Below are 20968 nucleotides of genomic sequence, written 5' to 3' on the forward strand. Positions count from 1 at the left end.
CCATCTCCCTGTAAATCTGTCTCTTCCAACTTTGTACTTGGTGTCACTTCTTTCTTTTCCCTCATTGGAGAACTCTGTGGTATTATCATTCCAGTGTCATTCGTCTGTACTTCTTAGTCATCTTGAATCATTCTCTGTTGTTCAGTCTCTGGCACCAGCCTTTCTTTTCAGTAGACTTCTTTTTTCAAAACAGTTGAAATCTGATAATTCTCTGTATTCTCATCTTTCACTGTCTTGAAATTGAAGATGACATGACTGTTTCCACTTCATTAAGCACTTCTTTGTTAGTCAGAAGTAAATCTAGAAAAAAAGTCTTCCTGCTCTCTTTTGAGGGTCAAATTTTCAATAAGTCAAGTTTGAAAAGAAAAGAAAAAAGAAAAACAAAACATTGTCTGACGCTTCCCAGAACTTTGAAATCATCCCAAAGTGCTGTATGTTACCTCAGTATCTGTTGTGTGTCTATTTTAAGAATAATTTGTCCATATTTTCTAGCCAGCCAGGCATTCAGCAGTTAGCTCTCCCAGTGATGTTTTAATTTAGCTCTTTTTTTTTATCCTCACCCATGCATCCTCTTCAGGGATTCGGCTCCTCTCCTGGAATCCCTTTTAAGATTTTTAGATCTTAAAGCATGGGCCCCCATGCTTCCTACTAGAAGTGTTGGATCACAAGATGCTATTTCTGCAGCTGATTATATGTCATTCTTTCTAGAAGGAGCCTCAGAGTAGTGAGAGAGATTCAAAGAACAGTTTCTTCTTTTTCTCCTCAGTATCATTGTTTTTCAGTCATTACTCCTTGGCATTAGTTTTAATTCTGACACCCTACTTTTTTACTTTCTCTCTACCTTGTTCAAGATTATTTCTTCCATGCGCAGATATAACACTTGTCCCTGAGAAGCTTAAGATATAGGAGGCATCCTTCCATTTCTCTCACCATCTTCTCGCATAAAAAAACAACCTTAAAAGTGCAGAAAGCAATACAACCATGAAAAGTAATTTATAGCCACCTCAGAATGGAATGCCCACATGGCCCACTTTTCTTTTATGTTCCTAGAATCTTTCCCTCCCTGTCCCTGGCTCTCAGGTCTCCCATTGAGATGTTGTCCTTTAGAGCTTTCTCTCATAGCTTCTCTTCTAAAGAATGTAGTCCCCATATAAATAATAGTGAAAGGGAATATAAGGGAAGGGAGAAGAAATGTGTGGGAAATATCAGAAAGGGAGACAGAACGTAAAGACTGCTAACTCTGGGAAACGAACTAGGGGTGGTAGAAGGGGAGAAGGGCGGGGGGTGGGAGTGAATGGGTGATGGGCACTGGGGGTTATTCTGTATGTTAGTAAATTGAACACCAATAAAAAAATAAATTAAAAAAAAAAGAATGTAGTCCCCTATTTATTTGCTACTTGTCTCCTGGATGTAGTAGGCTTCAAAGACCATGAACTTTAAACCAGATGAGGCATTCTGTTCCCCGCTTCACTCACCTTCTATTACCCAGCTCTTTGTTGGTACTTAGTATCAATTCACACCAACAAGCTCAGCCCCCTTTAGTAAATACAGGGCCATGCAAAGAACTTTGAGTTTTTCCCAAATATTTCACATATTTCTGCTCCTCATCTCCAACTTCTCATTTTATTTGTTCATCACTGTGTTTCTTATTTATTGGGTATTTATAAAAATAGTAATACCTAACATTATTACCTGCAGTATCAGAAACTGTTAAGATGGTTGTTATTTTCTGGCACTGTTCTATGTACATTTCATATATTAGTCATGGAATCTACACAACTGCCCCTGTAACATTTTCTCTGTTATTGTCCCTTCTTTACTGAGGAGAAAACCTGAAGCTTAGAGAGATTAAGTAATTTAACCAAGGTCACAGAGCTCCTGAGACAAAGATTCTCCACTAGGTGTTTTCACTCTGGAATTTTTGATATTAACCATGTGCCATCTTATGCTATAGTGTTCCACACTATTAATATTTATTTAATATTTCTTAATAACCTTGAAACAGTGTTTCATATCCAAGTAGAAAAACTTTATTAGATCTGATTTTCCAAAAATTATGTAGCTTAGGTTTTCTCCACTGCCACTTTATGACCAGCCTGAAATAAAAGGAAAAAAATATGATAAACTGTTCCCAATATAAAGTATAGAGCAAAGACAAAAACATTTCATTGGCTCTGATTTCCCAAGAGTCTACCTCCAAAGTAATTTACTTCCTATTCAAAGAAATAAGATCTATACAAACTTGACTTTTGCTTTTTTTTCCTTAAATGAGAAAAAAGAAGTAAAACTTTCTCACTTGGTAAGGTCTGAATACTTTTTCTTTATCAATTCCAGTCGATGCAAGAGTTATTTGACAGGACTGTTTAAATTAAATTAATTGTCCAGCTATTAGAATAAGCAAATTCATTTTGAAAGATTGTTAAATGTGTACTAATGAAAAGTTTGAGTCCTTGAATTATCCTACCATGTAGTACTACATAAAATATTCCCATTTTTGGGAAAAATTTATAATGTCATAAATAATACTCTGGCTCCAATTGTTATAATTAAGTTTATTCCATTGTTACTGAAATTGGATTCTTTGCTTGTGTTTCTAATTTTTCTTTTTTCTCTTTTTTGCGGAAAAAAAAAATAGCTCCCAGTCAGACTGTTACTCTGGTGACACAACCCGCGGTTACCAAGGAAACTGCCATCTCCAAACTAGAAATGCCATCTTCATTGCTGTTGGAGGTACCTGCTCTGGCAGATTTCAACCGAGCTTGGACAGAACTTACCGACTGGCTGTCTCTGCTTGATCGAGTTATAAAATCACAGAGGGTGATGGTGGGTGATCTTGAAGACATTAACGAGATGATCATCAAGCAGAAGGTATGGGAAAAAAGATAAAAGCTGGTTGAAATGTTTCGTTAAAGTGAAGATTGTCCACATGTCAGTTCACTCTCCCTAGACCATATTCCCACCAGTTTTTAGGCAGCTTTTCTCTGTCAGCAACACACTATCTCTACCCCATGTAGCTTAAGTATGATTAAAAAAAATTAATGCAATTATCTAAAACCCATAAATTAAAACGAATGTTACAAGGAAAACAATATAAACCTTACAATTATGGTTGGCTTTATTAAATTCACTAAATAACTACTATTTTAAAAAACTTTTATATCAAATATGTAGTTCAACTAAACTGTTTACATTTAAACTATTTGTTTTGGCAGCCTGTAGTCATAATATATTACAGAATCAAATATAATAATCTGGGAATTGGTTATTCACTCTTTTGAGTTGCCTGTGCCAATTTTCCTCCTATGATGATAAATATCATTGAAAGTCAGCTATAAATTTTTTAGAAAACAAAAGTACCAAACATAATATATTTTTAAACACCTTAGATCTTAATATTCATATTTATGTAATGCTACAGTCAAACATGTTTTTACTACAAAGATTGCATTTATCAGCCTCTTGGAATCCATTATGCAAAATCATGACATCAGTTAGAAGCAAAGAATACATTGATATAAATCTGGTTGACCTAGCTGGAATAAATACACTGTGTGTCTTTTATATTTCTGAATGAATAAGAAAAATAGTTTTGAAATGTTTATGTGCTGTAGTTATTTCACTGGTAAATGACTTTCACATCTTTTCTACGGAAGTAATAAATTGCATTGAAGGTATTTAGTTTTTACAGAACTACTTTTCGAAAAAAGCAGGAGTCAAGCAGACAGATTTCTTTTTAAAATTAACTTTAGCAATTCAGTAGGAATAAAAGTAAGTGGATAGTAAGCAATCTGAATTTAAAGTACCTTGATTTCAGACACAGGAGACCTGAATTAAGCATTCTTTGTCATTTGCAAATGACATGATTGTGGTCAAATCCTTCTCTGGATCTCAGTTTCCTTTTCTGGGCACAGGACACACAGATTCACATTCATATTCACCACATAGTGATGGACATGCATATATATAATGACATTAACTAATATATACATATGTGTAATTTGTTTCACTGCTCCTTTAAAACAAGTATTAGTAGCCACATTCTTTAGCACAAACCATTGAGATGTCATACTTCTAGTAGGTAGCAGAGCAAAGATTCAAATCCAAGTCTATTTGGTTCCTAAGCCTAAGTATTTTTACTTACTACATATATTGCTTGCTAGTATTAATGTAAATGTGGCTACCATTTGGTGATATATATATGGTTTTATATATATTGTCTGCACCAGACATTGTGCTAAGCATTTATAATTTCAGTGTGCTGATACATGCAGAAGTATGAGATTATGTTCTTTCATAGTATCATGTCTAACTAGATATGAATAGATAGTATTAGATACGAATACTACTAAGACTATTACTAACCAGGGGAAGCAATATGTTACAATGTTTGAGGCAAGGGCTTTGGAGTTAGATAGTACATCAACTGATGTTAGTAATTAATATTAGATTATAAATCATCTGCTCTCACAGCATTTGGAAAATAAGAGCTTGTTTCCACATCTACACCCGGTTCTGCCATTGGCATTATGGCCTCCTGTACAAGTCATTGGGTAGTAGAGTGGGAGAAGAAGTCCACACTCCCTTGTGAAGGGTTTGTGATCCTAGCCCTTAGAATCTGCTTTAGAATCTACCGCCTCAGCAGTCTTCAGAAATATGTTTGTCTTTTTCAGAAATGACTACTAATTTGATGCCTCTTCAAAATGATAGTCTTTAAAGATAGATCCAAAATTAATTCAGAGGGGATGTCAGTGGTTGAGCGTCTGACTTTGGGTCCGGGCGTGGTTCCGGGGTCCTGGGATCGAGTGCCAAATCAGGCTCACTGCGTGGAGCCTGCTTTTCCCTCTGCCTTTGTCTCTGCCTCTCTCTCTCAGTGTCTCTCATGAATAAATAAATAAAATATTTTTAAAAAAACAAAATTAATTTAAAGGAGAAGTTCAAGTGCCATGCCTAGGGTCACAGAAAGCCAGGAATTTTAAATGTTATATATAAAATGTTTCTTATATATTTTTATGTACATCATATTTAGATAAATATATATACAATTTTAATGTTATATATATGAGATAGTGATATCATATATATCTGTATATAGATATATACAATATTTTATATATATATATTTATAAATCACCCTTCTCTTGGTGAACAGTAAAGTGCTATTCCTGCTTCTTCCCCTACCAATTTTTTTTAAAGATTTTATTTATTCATTCATAAGAGACAGAGACAGAGACAGAGAGGCAGAGACATAGGCAGAGGGAGATGGAGGCTCCTCTGTGGGGAACCTGATGAGGAACTTGATCCCAGGACCCCGGGATCACACCCCGAGCCAAAGGCAGATGCTCAACCACTGAGCCACCCAGGCGTCCCTCTTCCCCTCCTATTAAAAAAAATATTTATAAAGGCGTTGTCAGGTCTTGTCTTTTATAGCTTTCAGTCTGTAAATGGTCAGTAAAATGATCCTAAATAAACATTTAAAAAGTGTGTATGTGTGGGTGTGGGTGTGGGTGTGTGGGTATGGGACAAGAAAAAGAGATAAGTTTGGGGAAGTATTTATTACAATATCAGGGAATAAACATTTTTTCTATGTAAAGTTCTAAATAAAACAATCCCAACTTTAAGATTTGAGGTGTGAGAAATGAGGTAATGTTCTAAAAGGACTTTATAAACTTCAAAACACTATCAGTGCCTATTAATTCATTTAACAAATTTTTATTGAGCCACTACTAAGTGCCTGGGAAGTTCACAGTTGGACAAGATAGCAATACACAGATTAAAGCAGGTGAGGAAAAAAAGTGATAATAGCACTATGATAGAAATAAATTTCAGGATAATACCTAACACATATCTAACACTAATTATATACTAGTCACTTTTAAGTACTTCCTGTGTATTACTCCATGCTTACAACAATGAGATTGATAGTAAAGCACAGTGAGGTTAAATAACCTGCACAAGGCCAAGTAGTAAAGAGCAGCGGAATTTGAACTCATGAAGTCTGATTTCAGGCTCCCCACCATAGTTTCCACCTCCCTGGGCATGGTTGGGGGATGCTATGTGGACTTACTTCAGGAAGATGGCAACTGACTAAGCCAGGGAAGAGAACAGAGGTCAAGAAAAATTTCTTGAAGCAGCTAAAACTTAAGCCAACTATTAGAAAACAAGGTGGAAATAATCCAGTAGATAAAACAGAAAGGTGATTCTAGCAGAAGAACCAAGTTACACCTTTCGTTACTGTGGAAAACAATGTAGTGTGTTATATAAATTGTGATTCTTATGGCTGAAATTAAGGAGCGAGGAAGAAATCGATGGAGTAGAGAAGGATGGGCTAGGAATTGGGGATCTTCCCTTGCTAGAACAAAAGGTTTCGATTATGGCCTGCAGGCAGTGGCAATGTTTGAAGCTATTTTAAACAAAGAGGTAAAACCATCATCTGTAGTTTAGTTGAATATTAATAAGGTTTTCTGGATGTAAGCAACAGAAAAATCCTCTGATTAAATCAAGCAGAAAGTGAATGTACTGGAACTGGCATGAAGGCAGTGGGAAAAAGCTTGGGGAAAAAAGGTACCTGAACATATCTTGGCATGTAGTTCATGGTAACTACTCAAGACTGTCTTTGCGATCCTGTTTTTCTGCATGCTATAACTGTTCAGAACACAAAGTCCTGGAAGAGGGAATCCAGTTGACCTTGCCTGGGTCACAGACCTATCTCTTAGATAGAGGAGAGCAGAGAACTTTGCTTTAAAACCGTCTCCTTCCAAAAGCCCTCACAGTGAGTCTGTGTGTCACAGAGAAGGTTGTTCCCCTCCAAAGAAATTGGGGTCTGTTGAAAATAGAAAGGGGAAAAGATATTGAGCAGCCAATAAGCAATAGATGTCCCCTGAACTCAGGCAAGAATATGTAGAACAGGATGGAGGAGTGCACAAATAAAGGGGATTTGTTCGAGGCTATTATCTTGATCTAAGCAATATGTTTATCTATTTCAACTTTGCTATGTGGAGACCTGAAATAAAGACGATTTATAACCTCAGGACCTTAAACTTTCATCTCTCACAAACAGTAACTGGTTCTCAAGAAATGTTGATTGTTTGATGGATAATGTGAATGAAGTGTGATAACGATAGCTTTATTTTTAACAGAGACCGAAATTTGGGATTTTAATTGTGGCTACAAAGCATCATAATTTAGATAAGAGGTTGTAACAACACTTCACGAATCTAGGAGAACTTAGTTTTGAACTTAGGAGGTTCAGATCAAACCTAAGACATGCAGTGATTGAAATATTATTCCTAGAAAGGCAATAAGGACCAGACATTTGAATAAGTTAGCTCTTCATAGTTCTAGACCTTGAATTCAAAATCATACATGTGATATTAAGCTTCTGTTCTTTTACATAACTTCTTTTATGTTCTTAGTTTAGAAAACTGGGATGCCACTAATTTGAAATAAAAATAATTTTTACTAAAAAAATGCAATTTTTGCTAAATGAATTATATTAAGCGAAAAAGAATTTTAAATGACAACTATAAATTTTTAAAAGTTTATAAAATGTGGCCATTTAAAAAAATTAAGCAACTTGTCTGCTTAACTTTGGAGAGCAAAATATATACCATTATATTGTAGAGGCAAAGAATTGTGAAATATGCAAGTTAAACCTTTAAAAGGAAAACATACATGAAGCTCCAAGTTGATTTCCTAACATTGTGCATTAATAGCAGAGGGTGATTTATAATTTATAGTTTTGTATCAAAAAAATCTGATTTTTAAAAGTGCTCTTTTTATTTCATCACGTTTAAGTAAAATTGAAACAAAATTGTTTTGACAATTATTCACAGTTTTCTTTTACTGACATAATCTATCAAATTAAGGGGGAAATATGTCTAGAGTTTCTCACTGAAAATATGACCATTTGAGAAAGGCAGGATGGAAAGACAAAGGAAGTGGGGAAGGGAGGAGGGAAGGGAGGAGGGAAGGAAGGAAGGAAGGAAGGAAGGAAGGAAGGAAGGAAGGAAGGAAGGAAGGAAAGAAGGAAAATTAGGGAAAAAAGAGGGAGGGGAAGAGAAATGGAAGAAGGGATGGAGGGTGGGAGGGAGAGAAAAGTAGGGGAAACAAGAGAGGTAGATGGCAAATTTGAGGAGAGCTTTGTGGCAGTAAAGAACTAATTGTGTTGCTATCAACAGACAAGATTTAGGTGGCCATATGATATCATTATTTTTTATACTACTGGTATCTGGTTGCCCGTGTTAAATAAATTATAGACTTTTTTCAAGTCACTTTGGCCAAGTGTTGAGTAATTCACCACTAAATCTAAACCACAGGCACTGTGTTGAATTGAATTGGCCAAAGAGTCTTATCCTCTAATAAGAACTCTCCAGGTTGAGTTTGAGAAAAATTGGCCAATCTGGACAAGATGATAATAGCATTGTTCAAGATTCATTTTTAACTACACACTACACTTCTACCTGGGAGATTTCATTATCCAAAAATTGAATTATCAGTTTTAGTAGATACAGTCTATATTTAAATGGGAAATAATTACTTGGATGTGTTTAATTTTTTATTGTTAAGGTCAAAGTCTTTAATAAAAGTTCCATGATTATTTTTTGAACTCTGGTTCTATCTGCACAAAGAGGAATTGAATGGCTCCAGAATCAGTCTGACTATAACTTTCATTGAAAAAATTCAGCCACAATCTTACGACAAAAGAACTCGTCTAGATGGACCTAGAAGGATTGGTGAAACAGTGCTGTGGCGGGGGGGGGGGGGGGGGGGAAGCATTGGTTAAACTAAAAACAAAACCAAACAAAACGTTTCTTGGTTTTACTCTGTTGTCATGAGCATAGCAGCAAAGTGGATATTGTAAATAGTTTCCCTTACTCAACAAATGAGAAAAGTTACAGACAATACAGGTAATTGGTCTAAGGTTATTAGTGAATGTAATTGTCCTAATGTAAATCCAGACCTCTTGCATATAATGTTTCTTAGTTCTTTTTTTATTTTCTGTGACCCCCTTTTCTTAAGCATCTCCTCAGTTCTCCACCAAAATCCAGACCAGCTACACACAGTTTATTTTAATGGGTATCTAACGGATTTCACAAGTTGTAGGACAGTCATCTTAGAGTGAGGAGATTAATTTTCTGGGTTTTTTTTTTCTTTTAACAAACAACCATCCAGTCCTCGTCATCTCATCTTTGCACTTCTGTACAACCTTGTATAAGAAACACCACTCCAGAGGGTGTGGTCTTTCCATATATAGAAGGTGTGTTGTATTCTACAAAGAATAATGTTGTAATATGTTTGGCTGAGGATATTTGCAAATTTTGTACTGCAATTATCTTCTGACTAATGTTCGTGTCTCTTGTAGAAAGCTCATAACTGTGTGAATCACTGCTCCACATGCATACAATTTTCTTTCCCTATCTAATGAGAGCCAAATTCACTATTATCTTCACTGAAGGATGTAAAGATAAGTCAATGTCAACAATATGACTTAAATTATACTCTCTGGTCATGATAAAATAAATTCCCCTTAAAGACAAAGGTCACAGAGTTGCAAACACAAAAGAAATCCTATTTTTGAAGTGTCATAATAACCTTTTTATAGAAAGTGATGCCATACACTTTTTGGCTTAAAGATAAACATAAGTTTTACCAAACTACATATTTCAAAATCTATTAATGGAAATGCATATCTTAATACATTTCAGTTCAGTTCACTGTAAAATTTTCTGTCAAAACCTTATCAAGTAGAACTGAACCATGATATTTACACGAATTCTGATAAAAGCCAGTATACTGTGTTTCCAGTAAAATACCAGTGGGATTCTGATAAGGAAGTTAATGTTTGTCATTGTTTTTAAATAGTGAATTCTATTTCAAAATTTTCTTGCTTGGGTCTAAATAAAGCCTTTATGTGAAATGGCTTTTATTATTTTCATAAAAATACCTAAAATATGTGATCTTCTCTGTTTTATAAGAAAGCAATATAAGTAATTTGATATCTTTTAATCTTTTTTGAAAGCTATATAATGTTATTATACTCTGAATGTTATTACCTGCCTTGGGGGCTTTTCATTTCACCATAATTTTGGGGCCTTGAAGACTATAATTGAAGTTGCAGTGTGCAATAATGTAAGTTCCTCTTACTAATGCACTTAATGTTAGGATAATGGTAGGTAATGTTCATGTTAGGTGCATGGTTCTTTGCCCATTCATTCCTCAGTTCAACAAATTGTCTTTGAAAACCCATGTTGCAAAGCATGCTAAAGACGGGTAGAGGACTATTAGGAAATGATATTGGAAAGATAGTGGGGTAACAGCTTGGATTTAAATTTGATTTCCTGTGTGTGTCAGCAAATAATTGAGATTGAGATAAAACAGTGTTCACATATAACTAACTACTATTAAGTGTTTCTGTACTTATCCACACTTTTCTGTATATGATTACTTACATTAAAGTGATAAATATATGTATGTTTATATATATATTATTAACATACATATGAGGTAGATATTTTTAGTAGTTTTCAGTGAAAATAAATACTACAAATTTTTTGTCCCCCAAATGCTTGCTTTCAGACCTGAGTTACATTGTCATGCAGATCCATTAGAGATATAGTGACTGTCTTTAAAGAGCTTTTGATGTAAGACTATGTATTCATCTGCTATTTATTGAACACTTGCTGGTAAAAGACATTAGTGTTTTCTGCTCCTGGGGATTAAAAATAAAAAGAATAGGCAGAGAGAGGAAGGTGGTGGTGAAGTACGAGGACCCTAGGCTTGCTTCATCCTATGAACACCACTAGATAACTATCGAATCATCCTAAATACCCCAGAAATCAACCTGAAGACTGACAAAACAAACTCCACAACTAAAGAGGAAGAAGCCACATCAAAGAAGGCAGGAAGTACAGAAAGGTTTAGGCTAGAAAGGAATCTAGGCCGCTGTGGAGGGGAGGGAGCAGTGGGCACGGAGAAGGGAGAGGGAGAGAAGAACACACAGGGGAATGCACAAGGAGAATGTTTCCCCATAGCCACTGGCTTGGAAAGTGAGAGAGGCTAAATTCTATGAATTCTTGCAACCAGTGGGACTTAAAGCCTTGAGTTTTAGAGGTCAGAGGGCTTGGCTGGGGTAGAAGTTGGAGGACACTGTGCTGCTCCTGGAGAGAAGTCAGGCAAACAGCAAGGATGCATACAGTATGAAACAGGATCCAAAGAGATCCTGGGGCACACAGTGGGGAGACTATTCACTCTTCTTGAAGCATGTCTCTGAGAGGAAGCATTCTTGGGAGATGCCTCTCCTGGAACAAATGAGCTATCCAGTGCCATTTTCTTCCTCATCCCCTCAGCATAAACACAGAGTCACCTGCTGAAAGTAGCACAGTGATGACACTGGCTGCCAAATTTGCTTACCCTAAGTCCCACCCCCCTGCTCTCTGATGGAACCGCTCTACTCAGCCACACCAGCTTCAGTCCCAATGTGGTAGGCCCCTCCCCCAGAAGACCAGCACAAACCCCTGCCTACACCACATCTCCCAATCAGAGGATTTTGTAGGGTCTCATTTCTGGTGGAGGTGGTGACAAGTCTCATTTCACAAGCAGACCAGAGCACACCTAGTTAAAACTCACTACATTCAGGCCAGGGGCCAAACACAGGAGCTGGGTCTTTGAAAAAATTAATAAAACTCATAAACCTCTAGCAGACTTATCAGAAAGAAGAGAGAAAGGTCCCAAATGAAATCACAAATAAAAGAGGAGAAATAACAACCAATACCACAGAAATACAAACAATTCTAGGAGAAAATTATGAGAAGCTACATGTCAGCAAGTTTGACAAACTGGAAGAAATGGATAAATTCTAGAAACATATAAATTACCAAAACTGAAGCAGAAAGAAATAGAAAACTTGAACAGACTGATAACAAGCAAAGAAATTTATTCAGTAACCCAAAAACTCCCAAAAAACAAAAGTTCAGGACCAGATCGCTTCACAGGTGACTTCTACCAAACATTTAAAGAAGATATAATACCTATTTTTCTCAAACTATTCCAAAAAAATAGAAGAGAAAGGAAAACTTCCCAATTCATTTTTTGAGGCTAACATTACCCTGATACTCAAACCAAATAAAGATACCACCAAAAAAGAGAACCACAGACCAATATTTCTGATGAACTTAAATGCAAAAATCCTCAACAAAATACTAGCAAATCAAATCCAGTTATACATTAAAAAAATCACAACAACCAAGTGGGATTTATTTCTGGATTGCAGGGGTGGTTCAATATTCACAAATCAAGCAACATGATACATCACATTAATTTTTTTTTAAAAAAAGGATAGGAACCATATGATCCTTTCAAGATGCAGAAAAAGCATTTGACAAACTACAACATCCATTCATGATAAAAACTCCCAACAAAGTTGGTTTAGATGAAACGTACCTCAACATCATAAAGCCCATCTCTGAAAAACCCACAGCTAATATCATCCTCAATGGGGCCTAAGTGTAAGACTGGCAAAACATAAAAATCTGACAAGAGAACCAGGCAGTAACTTTTTTGACATCAGCCATAGCAACTACTTTTTAGATATGTCCCCTGAGACAAGGGAAACAAAAGCAAAAATAAACTATTAGGGCCTCATCAAAATAATCAGTTTCTGCATAAAGAAGGAAACAATCAACAAAACTAAAAGGCAACCTACACAATGGGAGAAAATATTTGCAAATGATATATTGGATAAAGAGTTAGTATCCAAAATCTATAAAGAACTTATACAACTCAACACCCCAAAAACAAATAATTACATTAAAAAATGGGCAGAAGACATGAACTGACATTCCTCCAAAGAAGACATTCAGATGGCCGACATATGAAAAGGTACACACCCTCACTCATCATCAGAGAAATGCAAATCAAAATTATAATAAGATACCACCTCACACCTGTCAGAATGGCTAAAATCAACAACACAAGACACAATAGGTGTTGGTGAGAATGTGGAGAAAGGAGAATCCTCTTGTGCTATTGGTGGGAATACAAACTGGTGCAGCCACTCTGGAAAACAGAATGGAAGCTCCTCAAAAAGGTAAAAATAGAACTACCTTACAATCTAGCAATTGGACCACTAAGTACTTACCCAAAGAATACAAAAATACTAATTAAATGGGGTACATGCACCCCAGTGTTTATAGCAGCATTATCTACAATAGCCAAACTATGGAAGCAGCCCAAGTGACCACTGACTAATGAATGGATAACGGAAATGTATATATACTTATATATGTACACATGTATATGTACACACATGATGGAATATTATTCAGCCATAAAAAGAATGTAATCTTGTCATTTGCAATGACATGGATGGAGCTAGAGTGTATTATGCTAAGTGAAACCAGTTAGAGAAAGACAAATACCATATGACTTCACTCATATGTGGAATTTAAGAAACAAAACAAGCAAACGGAAAAGAGAGAGAGGCAAACCAGGAAACAGACTCTTACCTATAGTGAATAAGCTGATGGTTATCAGAGAGAAGGCGGTTAGGGGGTTGGATGAAATAAATGATGGAAATTATGGAGTCCACTTGTGATAAGCTCAGGGTGACTCATGACAGTGTTGAATTACTGTATTACATACCTGAACCTAATATTTCATTGTATCTTAACTAACTGGAATTTAAATAAAAAATTAAAATAGAAAATAATGAAACTATATAAACTTCAATATTAGAGTATATATTCTGTGAGGAAAGCATAAAAGGCAAAGAGAAGTAATTGCCACAAGAAAAAAAATGCTATGGTAGTTTTAATCATATATACTAGAATGAATGGATGAGTGAATCATTTATTTCTTTCTTTTTAATATGTGCCTGACTCTCTCATAGAAAAGAAATTAAGCTACACTTTTCTTTCCACATCTCTTGTTAATTTTTATTCAATAACCTGGGGATGAAAATTTATTTTTGCATAATATGTTCTAATATTTTTAATTTTCATAATCCAAGTCCATTGATCAGTAAATTTTCAAGGTTATCATAGCTGCATTGTTTTAAAAATAGAAGCAGTAGGATTGACTATAGTCTTGTGATCTTTTATGAATTCACTAAAAATAATACCAGGGTTTCTAGAGTTATGTGAGTCAATTCTTTATTAGATTTATAAAAGTAGCTGTGAGTATAATTTTAGTAATTCACAAATCTTTCCAGATTCCCTTATCTTTATGTTTTGCATTCTGTGTACATAAGTAGCATCGTATATATTTCTTATAATTTATTCAGGGAAAGGATATCTTCTGTGTGATTTATGCCAAGAATAGAAATGCTTTTATTTACCTGATATATTCTCCTTCCAAACAGAATCAACTTTGTAATGATAGACTTCACCCTTGGCCCCGCCAAATGATTTAATCTATGTTCAGCTCTTGGATTATTTTTAAACCTTCCAACTAGTAATAAGAAAAAGTAAAGCCATTGGCAAAGTTTGGGGCAGAAGTATATAGATAAATCTCTGTTTAAGAAAGTGGAGAGAAGAGAATAATTTACACTTAACTCCTTCATGCTTTCCCCACCCCTAAACCTGAAAGAACAAGATCATGGTGAGAGGGAAAATAATCTATAGCAACTCCGTTGAGGCTAAGCTTTTCTGTCATGTCACATTATATGAAAATCATAAAAAAGCTGCCGCAGATAGAACCATAACTGCCCCTTGAGAAATTTGACATAAAAATCAAACCACCACTTTACTATACTTCCCCAAGTTCGATTTTATTTTTTTTAAGTTATATAATAGGTGTTAGGCACTACAAGAAGACAGTTCTTGGAAGCAGATAATAGCAGATGCAAAGAATGTAAGCAGGCAAGAAGCTATACATAATGAGATTTTACAGTAAAAGTATTCCCTAAATCAAAATGAGGATGTATTTTACTTTTAGTGCTGGGAACTTTTTAGATGACAATGGTGCAACCATTCGCAGGTGTGAATTCTACCCAAATCCAATTATGAAGTGACCACACCAATGACTTAGGGTTCCTTCACACTCCTTCAAGTTGATGATAATGATTAGAAATATAGAGTTGACTGGTTTGTCAGAGCATTGAAGCTTTTGAAATCTATCCCTGCCTGCTCTGTGAAGTTTGTTTTGATAACATCAATCTATATTTGTCTTTTTAAATCAGTGATTCACTACAAAATTCTTTTGTCCATTAACCATATATTTTCTTGTAAAGCTGTCTCTGCTATCTTAAACTTATCTTTTAAAACATTTATTGTCATTTAGCCTTTTGCCTTTTTACATTCTAACCCTTGAGAGGAATTTAAATTTCCTTAAAGGCAGGCATAGTATTCTTTTTGCTATAGCAACTAAAGACATACTAGGTGTTTTATAAATCATTGTTTATTTTATATTCATGGATGACTAGTTTTTTTTTGTTTTTTGTTTTTTATTGGTGTTCAATTTACCAACATACAGAATAACCCCCAGTGCCCGTCACCCATTCACTCCCACCACCCGCCCTCCTCCCCTTCTACCACCCCTAGTTCATTTCCCAGAGTTAGCAGTCTTTACGTTCTGTCTCCCTTTCTGATATTTCCCACACATTTCTTCTCCCTTCCCTTATATTCCCTTTCACTATTATTTATATTCCCCAAATGAATGAGAACATATAATGTTTGTCCTTCTCCGACTGACTTACTTCACTCAGCATAATACCCTCCAGTTCCATCCACGTTGAAGCAAATGGTGGGTATTTGTCATTTCTAATAGCTGAGTAATATTCCATTGTATACATAAACCACATCTTCTTTATCCACTCATCTTTCGTTGGACACCGAGGCTCCTTCCACAGTTTGGCTATTGTGGCCATTGCTGCTATAAACATCGGGGTGCAGGTGTCCCTGCATTTCATTGCATCTGTATCTTTGGGGTAAATCCCCAAAAGTGCAATTGCTGGGTCGTAGGGCAGGTCTATTTTTAACTCTTTGAGGAACCTCCACACAGTTTTCCAGAGTGGCTGCACCAGTTCACATTCCCACCAACAGTGTAAGAGAGTTCCCTTTTCTCCGGATGGATGACTAGTTTTGCTTAGCATTTAAAGTTTAACCATGTTATAGAGGCATGTGCATATTTTATTTTAACTTTTAAGTGCAACATGTCTTCTGTTTGTTTTTGGTGAGTGATGAATGAAAGGCTTCTGGAAATTAAATTTACTATGTCAAAAAAACAGTCATAACTTTATAAGAATTTTAAAAATTAAAGGATTTTCCCTCAATTAATACTTATAGGATTGAGTTTGGCTGTATATGACAAAATCCTCATTACAATAGCTTAGCTATATAGGAGGTTTTCTCACATAGCAAGACCTCAAGAATTCTATGTTCCAGGGTAGGTCCATCAGCCTCAAAATCATGTGTCCCAACTCCTTCTTGAGTTAGCCCCAGGCATCTTTAACAGGTGGCTTCCATTCCTTCCTGTGGCCTCAAGAGGGCTACACCAACTCAAAGCACTATGTCTGTATTTTAAAATGGAAAAGCAGGAAATGGGGAGAGTAAATGCATGTGCCATGTGTAAGCTTAATTTTACAAGGAAAACAAAAGCTTTCCTGTCCTCCCCACATAAAAGAGGCATTGATCCAAAATGTGTCATGACCACTTCTAGCTTCAAGAGATGCATATTCTTCTTCTTCAGACTTAAGGACTTTTAATTAGATAAAAATGATGTGATCATTTTCCTATTTTAGGTTTCACAGAGATAGCATGGAAGTGTGAATGTGAGAGAATAACCCCAGTGTTAAGGTGTGGTAGTAGACATCACTTATGTTACTTTACAATCACACCAACAAAGGTCACTGAAAACAATGTAAATTAAGAGGGAAATTGTGTTTATATTCCCTTGTCTATTCTCAAGGAATAACTTCTTAATTAACTAGATGTGTTTTCTATAATTCTCTAAATCTGCACTGTTCAATATAGTAGCCACTAGCTGCATGTGGCTATTTAAATTTAAATTTATTAAACTGCAGGTGCTTTCTCTTCCTTCCTTCCGGGTGTCTGAATGGGAGGGTCCTGGTGGGTCCTTGTAAGGTTGGGGTTCCCAGGAGTCTGGGTTCTCACAAGCCCCAGGTCCAAGTGATCTGAGGGTAGGGGCTGGCTGCTCCAGTGGCGCCCACGATGCACTGGCCAGACAGGCAAAGTGAGGAGGAGGGGGCCTTCTTGCGGGAAGATGAGGAAGCGCAATGGGAAGATCACGCTTCTGAGGAACATGAATGTTGGTAAAATGTCGCTGCTGCAAAGGTACATGGAGCAGCACTTCTGGGACATGGTCAGCATGGTAGGCAGTGCTTTCTATATGAAGCAGTGGCGCTCCTACGACATCTCCACCTGGAACACCATAGATTTCCATGGTCCTCTGCCTGCTGGCCTAGGAAGACTCCAGCATTCATTTCAAAGGTGGAGAGAAGGAAGACTAGCTCCCGATTTCGGGATCCATGGAGTGACATGGTGGTGAGCTCCCTGGGTTTTCTTTTTGCCTCATTTATCCCAGATTTCGAGCTGAAGAAGCCCGAAATTCAGAAATGTCAAAGGGCACAGCCAAAAGAAAATTAAAAGCTGGTTCTCTCACCGAAGCATCAGGAAACAGGTAGCTGAGTAAGACAAACTTTTGAGACAGTACCTGTTGCACTCCAGCCAAACACTCGGAAAGAACTGGAGCACCCCCATCCCCACCATCAAGAGCTTGTTGGAGCCAGAGCTCTCAACCCCACCAGGTAGTAATGAGTTCTCCCGTTTTGTGGTGCCAGTGAAGGCTGCATGATGAGTGTGGACTTCCACCTCCACCTCTTGGGAAAAAGAAAGTGCCTGCCCCAGCCCCCTCCATCCCTGCTGGGATGAAGGAACAGCTTCAGTGGAAGATTTAAGTAAGATTCAGTGTCTCATAGCACAAGACAGAAATGTCCAGGTTTCAGTTAAAAAGAAAACCACATCATACAAAAAGCAGGAGGATCTCCAACTGAGTCAATACAAAACAATCACTAGATGCCAACCCAGAGCCAACAGAGATGGTAGTTATCTGACAAGGACTTTAAAGCAGCCATCCTAAGAATGCTTCGGTGAATGATCATGAACACTTAAACAAATGGGGGAAAAAATAGCCTCAGCAGTATCAGATTTAAAGCAGACCCAAATGGAAATTTCTGAACTGAAAAAAAAAGCAATAACCAAAATAAAGGGCTCAGCGGCTGGACTCAACAGCCAAGTGGAGGGAAGAGAGAAGAAGGAACCGTGAATTGGAAGGTAGAATAAAAATGCCAGCTAACCTGAAGTAGAGAAAATAGAGGAGGGGTGAACAGAGCCTCAGGGACCTGTAGGACAGAAGACCCAACACTGTGCCATCACCGTTCTGAAAGGTGGAGTAGGGTTGGGTTTAATGGAGTCCTAGAAGAAATAATGGCTGAGAACTCCCCGATTTTGGCCAGAGACACAAACCTGCAGATTCTAGAAACTGAGAGAATCCCAAACAGAATATACTGAAAGAGATCCTTGCCAAGATACATCATAATGAAATTCTGAAAACAAGACCAGGAAGAAATCTTGACAGCAGCCAGAGGCAGGGAATCAGAATGACAGCAGATATCACAGCAGATACCATGGTGATCAGAAAGAAGTGGCATCTCTTTCAAGGGCTGAAAGCAAAGATGAAGAATATTGATGCATAATTCTTGTCCATCTTCTGTCCCAAAAAGTGACTCTGGAAAGACACTCTTCTGTGGCATATGCCACAACATTGACTCAGGACTTTTCACTCGTTCTTTAAATTACAGAGAGTAGAATGCTGTTTCATCCTTGACATGCTATTTAAGTAAACCTGAGGGTTTTTATTTTTCCATATAAATTTTAAAAACTTTTGGCTTTGTAGTTTAAAAATTGGACACAAGTTTTGCATTATGATAATTTCTGGATTTTGGTAAAATTCTCTTGGTTTTGTTTTATTTTTTAAGGTTTTATTTATCTATTTATTTTTATTTATTTATTTAGAGAGCACATAAGCAGGGGTGGGAACGCGGGTGGGGTGAGGAGAAGGGAGAAGGATAGAATCTTCAGAAGATCCCACCCTGAGTGTGGAGCCCCGTGAGGGGCTCGATCCCACAATCTGGGATCATGACCAAAGCCAAAATCAAGAGTTGGACACTTAACCAACTAAATCACCCAAGTGCTCTGGTTTTGTTTTATCTTTAAGCAAGTTTTATTGAAAACCACTTCTTTGTGGTCAGATTCACCTATTTTAGTGTATAGTTAGGAGTTTTTTCAATACATACAGTTGTATAACCACAACCAAAATACCATTTCCATCATTAAAAAGAAAATGACAAAATTAGTTAAACTTTATTTTTTTGTTAAACTTTAAAAATAATTTCTTTACTTGCCACATTTCAAATAGCACATGTGACTAGTTACTACCATTTGAATAGCACATATATGTAAATAGCTGTAATACACAATATTTTCTGTTTAAATTTCTTTCAGTTATCAATAAAGTGAAGGAAAGAATATCTGTTTCTTTTTGCTTCTGTATATTTTTTATAATTAGAGAAAGAAAAAGCAATCACTTTGACAACAATTTAATTCCCCTGCTGTATTCTGGAGAGGCCCATTAGCATCAATAGTGTTAGCTCATCAGTTTTAATATTTTGAATTATAAAGATCTAAATGCAATCATGGAGTTCAAGGAAAAATATAAGCACCCAAAAGATTATCAGTGCTAATAGAGTCAAACAGGAAAATGAGTAATGTGGCTCATTTAATATAAAATTTTTTAGGGGTGGGATGCCTGGGTGGTTCAGCGGATGAGCGTCTGCCTTTGGCTCAGGGCATGATCCCGGAGTCCTGGGATCGGGTCCCACATCGGGCTCCCTGCATGGAGCCTGCTTCTCCCTCTGCCTATGTCTCTGCCTCTCTCTCTCTCTCTCTCTCTCTCTCTCTCTCATGAATAAATTTTAAAAATTTTTTAAAAATAAAAATAAAAATAAAATTTTTAGGGGCACCTGGGTGGCTCAGTGGTTGAGTATCTGCCTTTGGCTTAGGTCATGATCCCAAGGTCCTGGGATCGAGTCCCACATTGGGCTCTCTGTGGGGAGCTTTCTTCTCCCTCTGTCTATGTCTCTGCCTCTCTCTGTGTGTCTCTCATGAATAAATAAAATCTTTTAAAATAATAAAATAAATTTTTTTAAGGTCAAGTTTTTTTTCCCCTTGTCTGTTGTTGCCTTTTTCCTGTCATCTTAAAACTGCTTTGTGTGGTCTTTGCTATCTGCCACCACAGGTCTGTGCTACTTGGTCATACATGTTCTCTTCATTGCACTATCCCAAGGCCCAGGCTCTTAGATTCTTCCTTCTTCGTCACCACATGCTCCAATAAGAAAGCCCCTCTTGTCTCTCATAATTTTAGTTGTCTACTTTATGCTCTAAAAAAACAAAGTGATAAATATTAAGGTTTTCATTAGGAAATACGCTATTGTTCTTAGGGGCTAGACTAGACTATCTCAACATTTCCTGAGACACTAGATCCAACAGATGTTAACAGATGTTTCTCAAGAAAAAGTCAAATAAGCTGAGAATGTACATGAACTTTGCCTATCATGGAGATCTATAGAGTACATCACCATAGCAAAGTCATTGAAAAGTCTGGCAGGAATGTTAGCATCATTTAGCTCAGCATTGCTCCATGGAATTTGTTTGTGTGGAACATCTTGAGCAGTTTAGAGAACATTAACTTACCTTATTCAAATTAGCATGTCTCTGTGAGTCACTTGATTATATGCATTTGTTTTTACTAAATTAATCTTTTAGAATTCTTGTCTTTTAACACTGTCTGTAATTTAGGAAGTTGTTATGAGAATGGCCTTTGTGCCTCTCATTGTGATCTACCTACCAGGAACCAAGTATCAAGGCTTTCTCCAGAATGAATATCTAAAGGAAAG

General features: G+C 36.6%; 1 protein-coding gene across 16 annotated transcripts in view; it reads left to right on the forward strand.

Annotated features, from left to right (window-relative positions):
• The window catches only part of DMD (dystrophin), a 2162139-nt gene that overhangs the window by 1531681 nt on the left and 609490 nt on the right, over positions 1 to 20968 (forward strand). For 15 of the 16 annotated variants that reach the window (XM_077887780.1, XM_077887782.1, XM_077887777.1 and 12 more), the window contains one exon: positions 2636 to 2868. In XM_077887780.1, coding sequence (XP_077743906.1) covers positions 2636 to 2868 — 233 coding nt within the window. Of the gene's footprint in view, positions 1 to 2633; positions 2869 to 20968 lie in introns of all 16 variants that reach the window. The other variant, XM_077887793.1, reaches the window with a different exon arrangement.

This window comes from Canis aureus, chromosome X, assembly GCF_053574225.1.
Source record: "Canis aureus isolate CA01 chromosome X, VMU_Caureus_v.1.0, whole genome shotgun sequence".
NCBI classification, from domain to species: domain Eukaryota; kingdom Metazoa; phylum Chordata; class Mammalia; order Carnivora; family Canidae; genus Canis; species Canis aureus.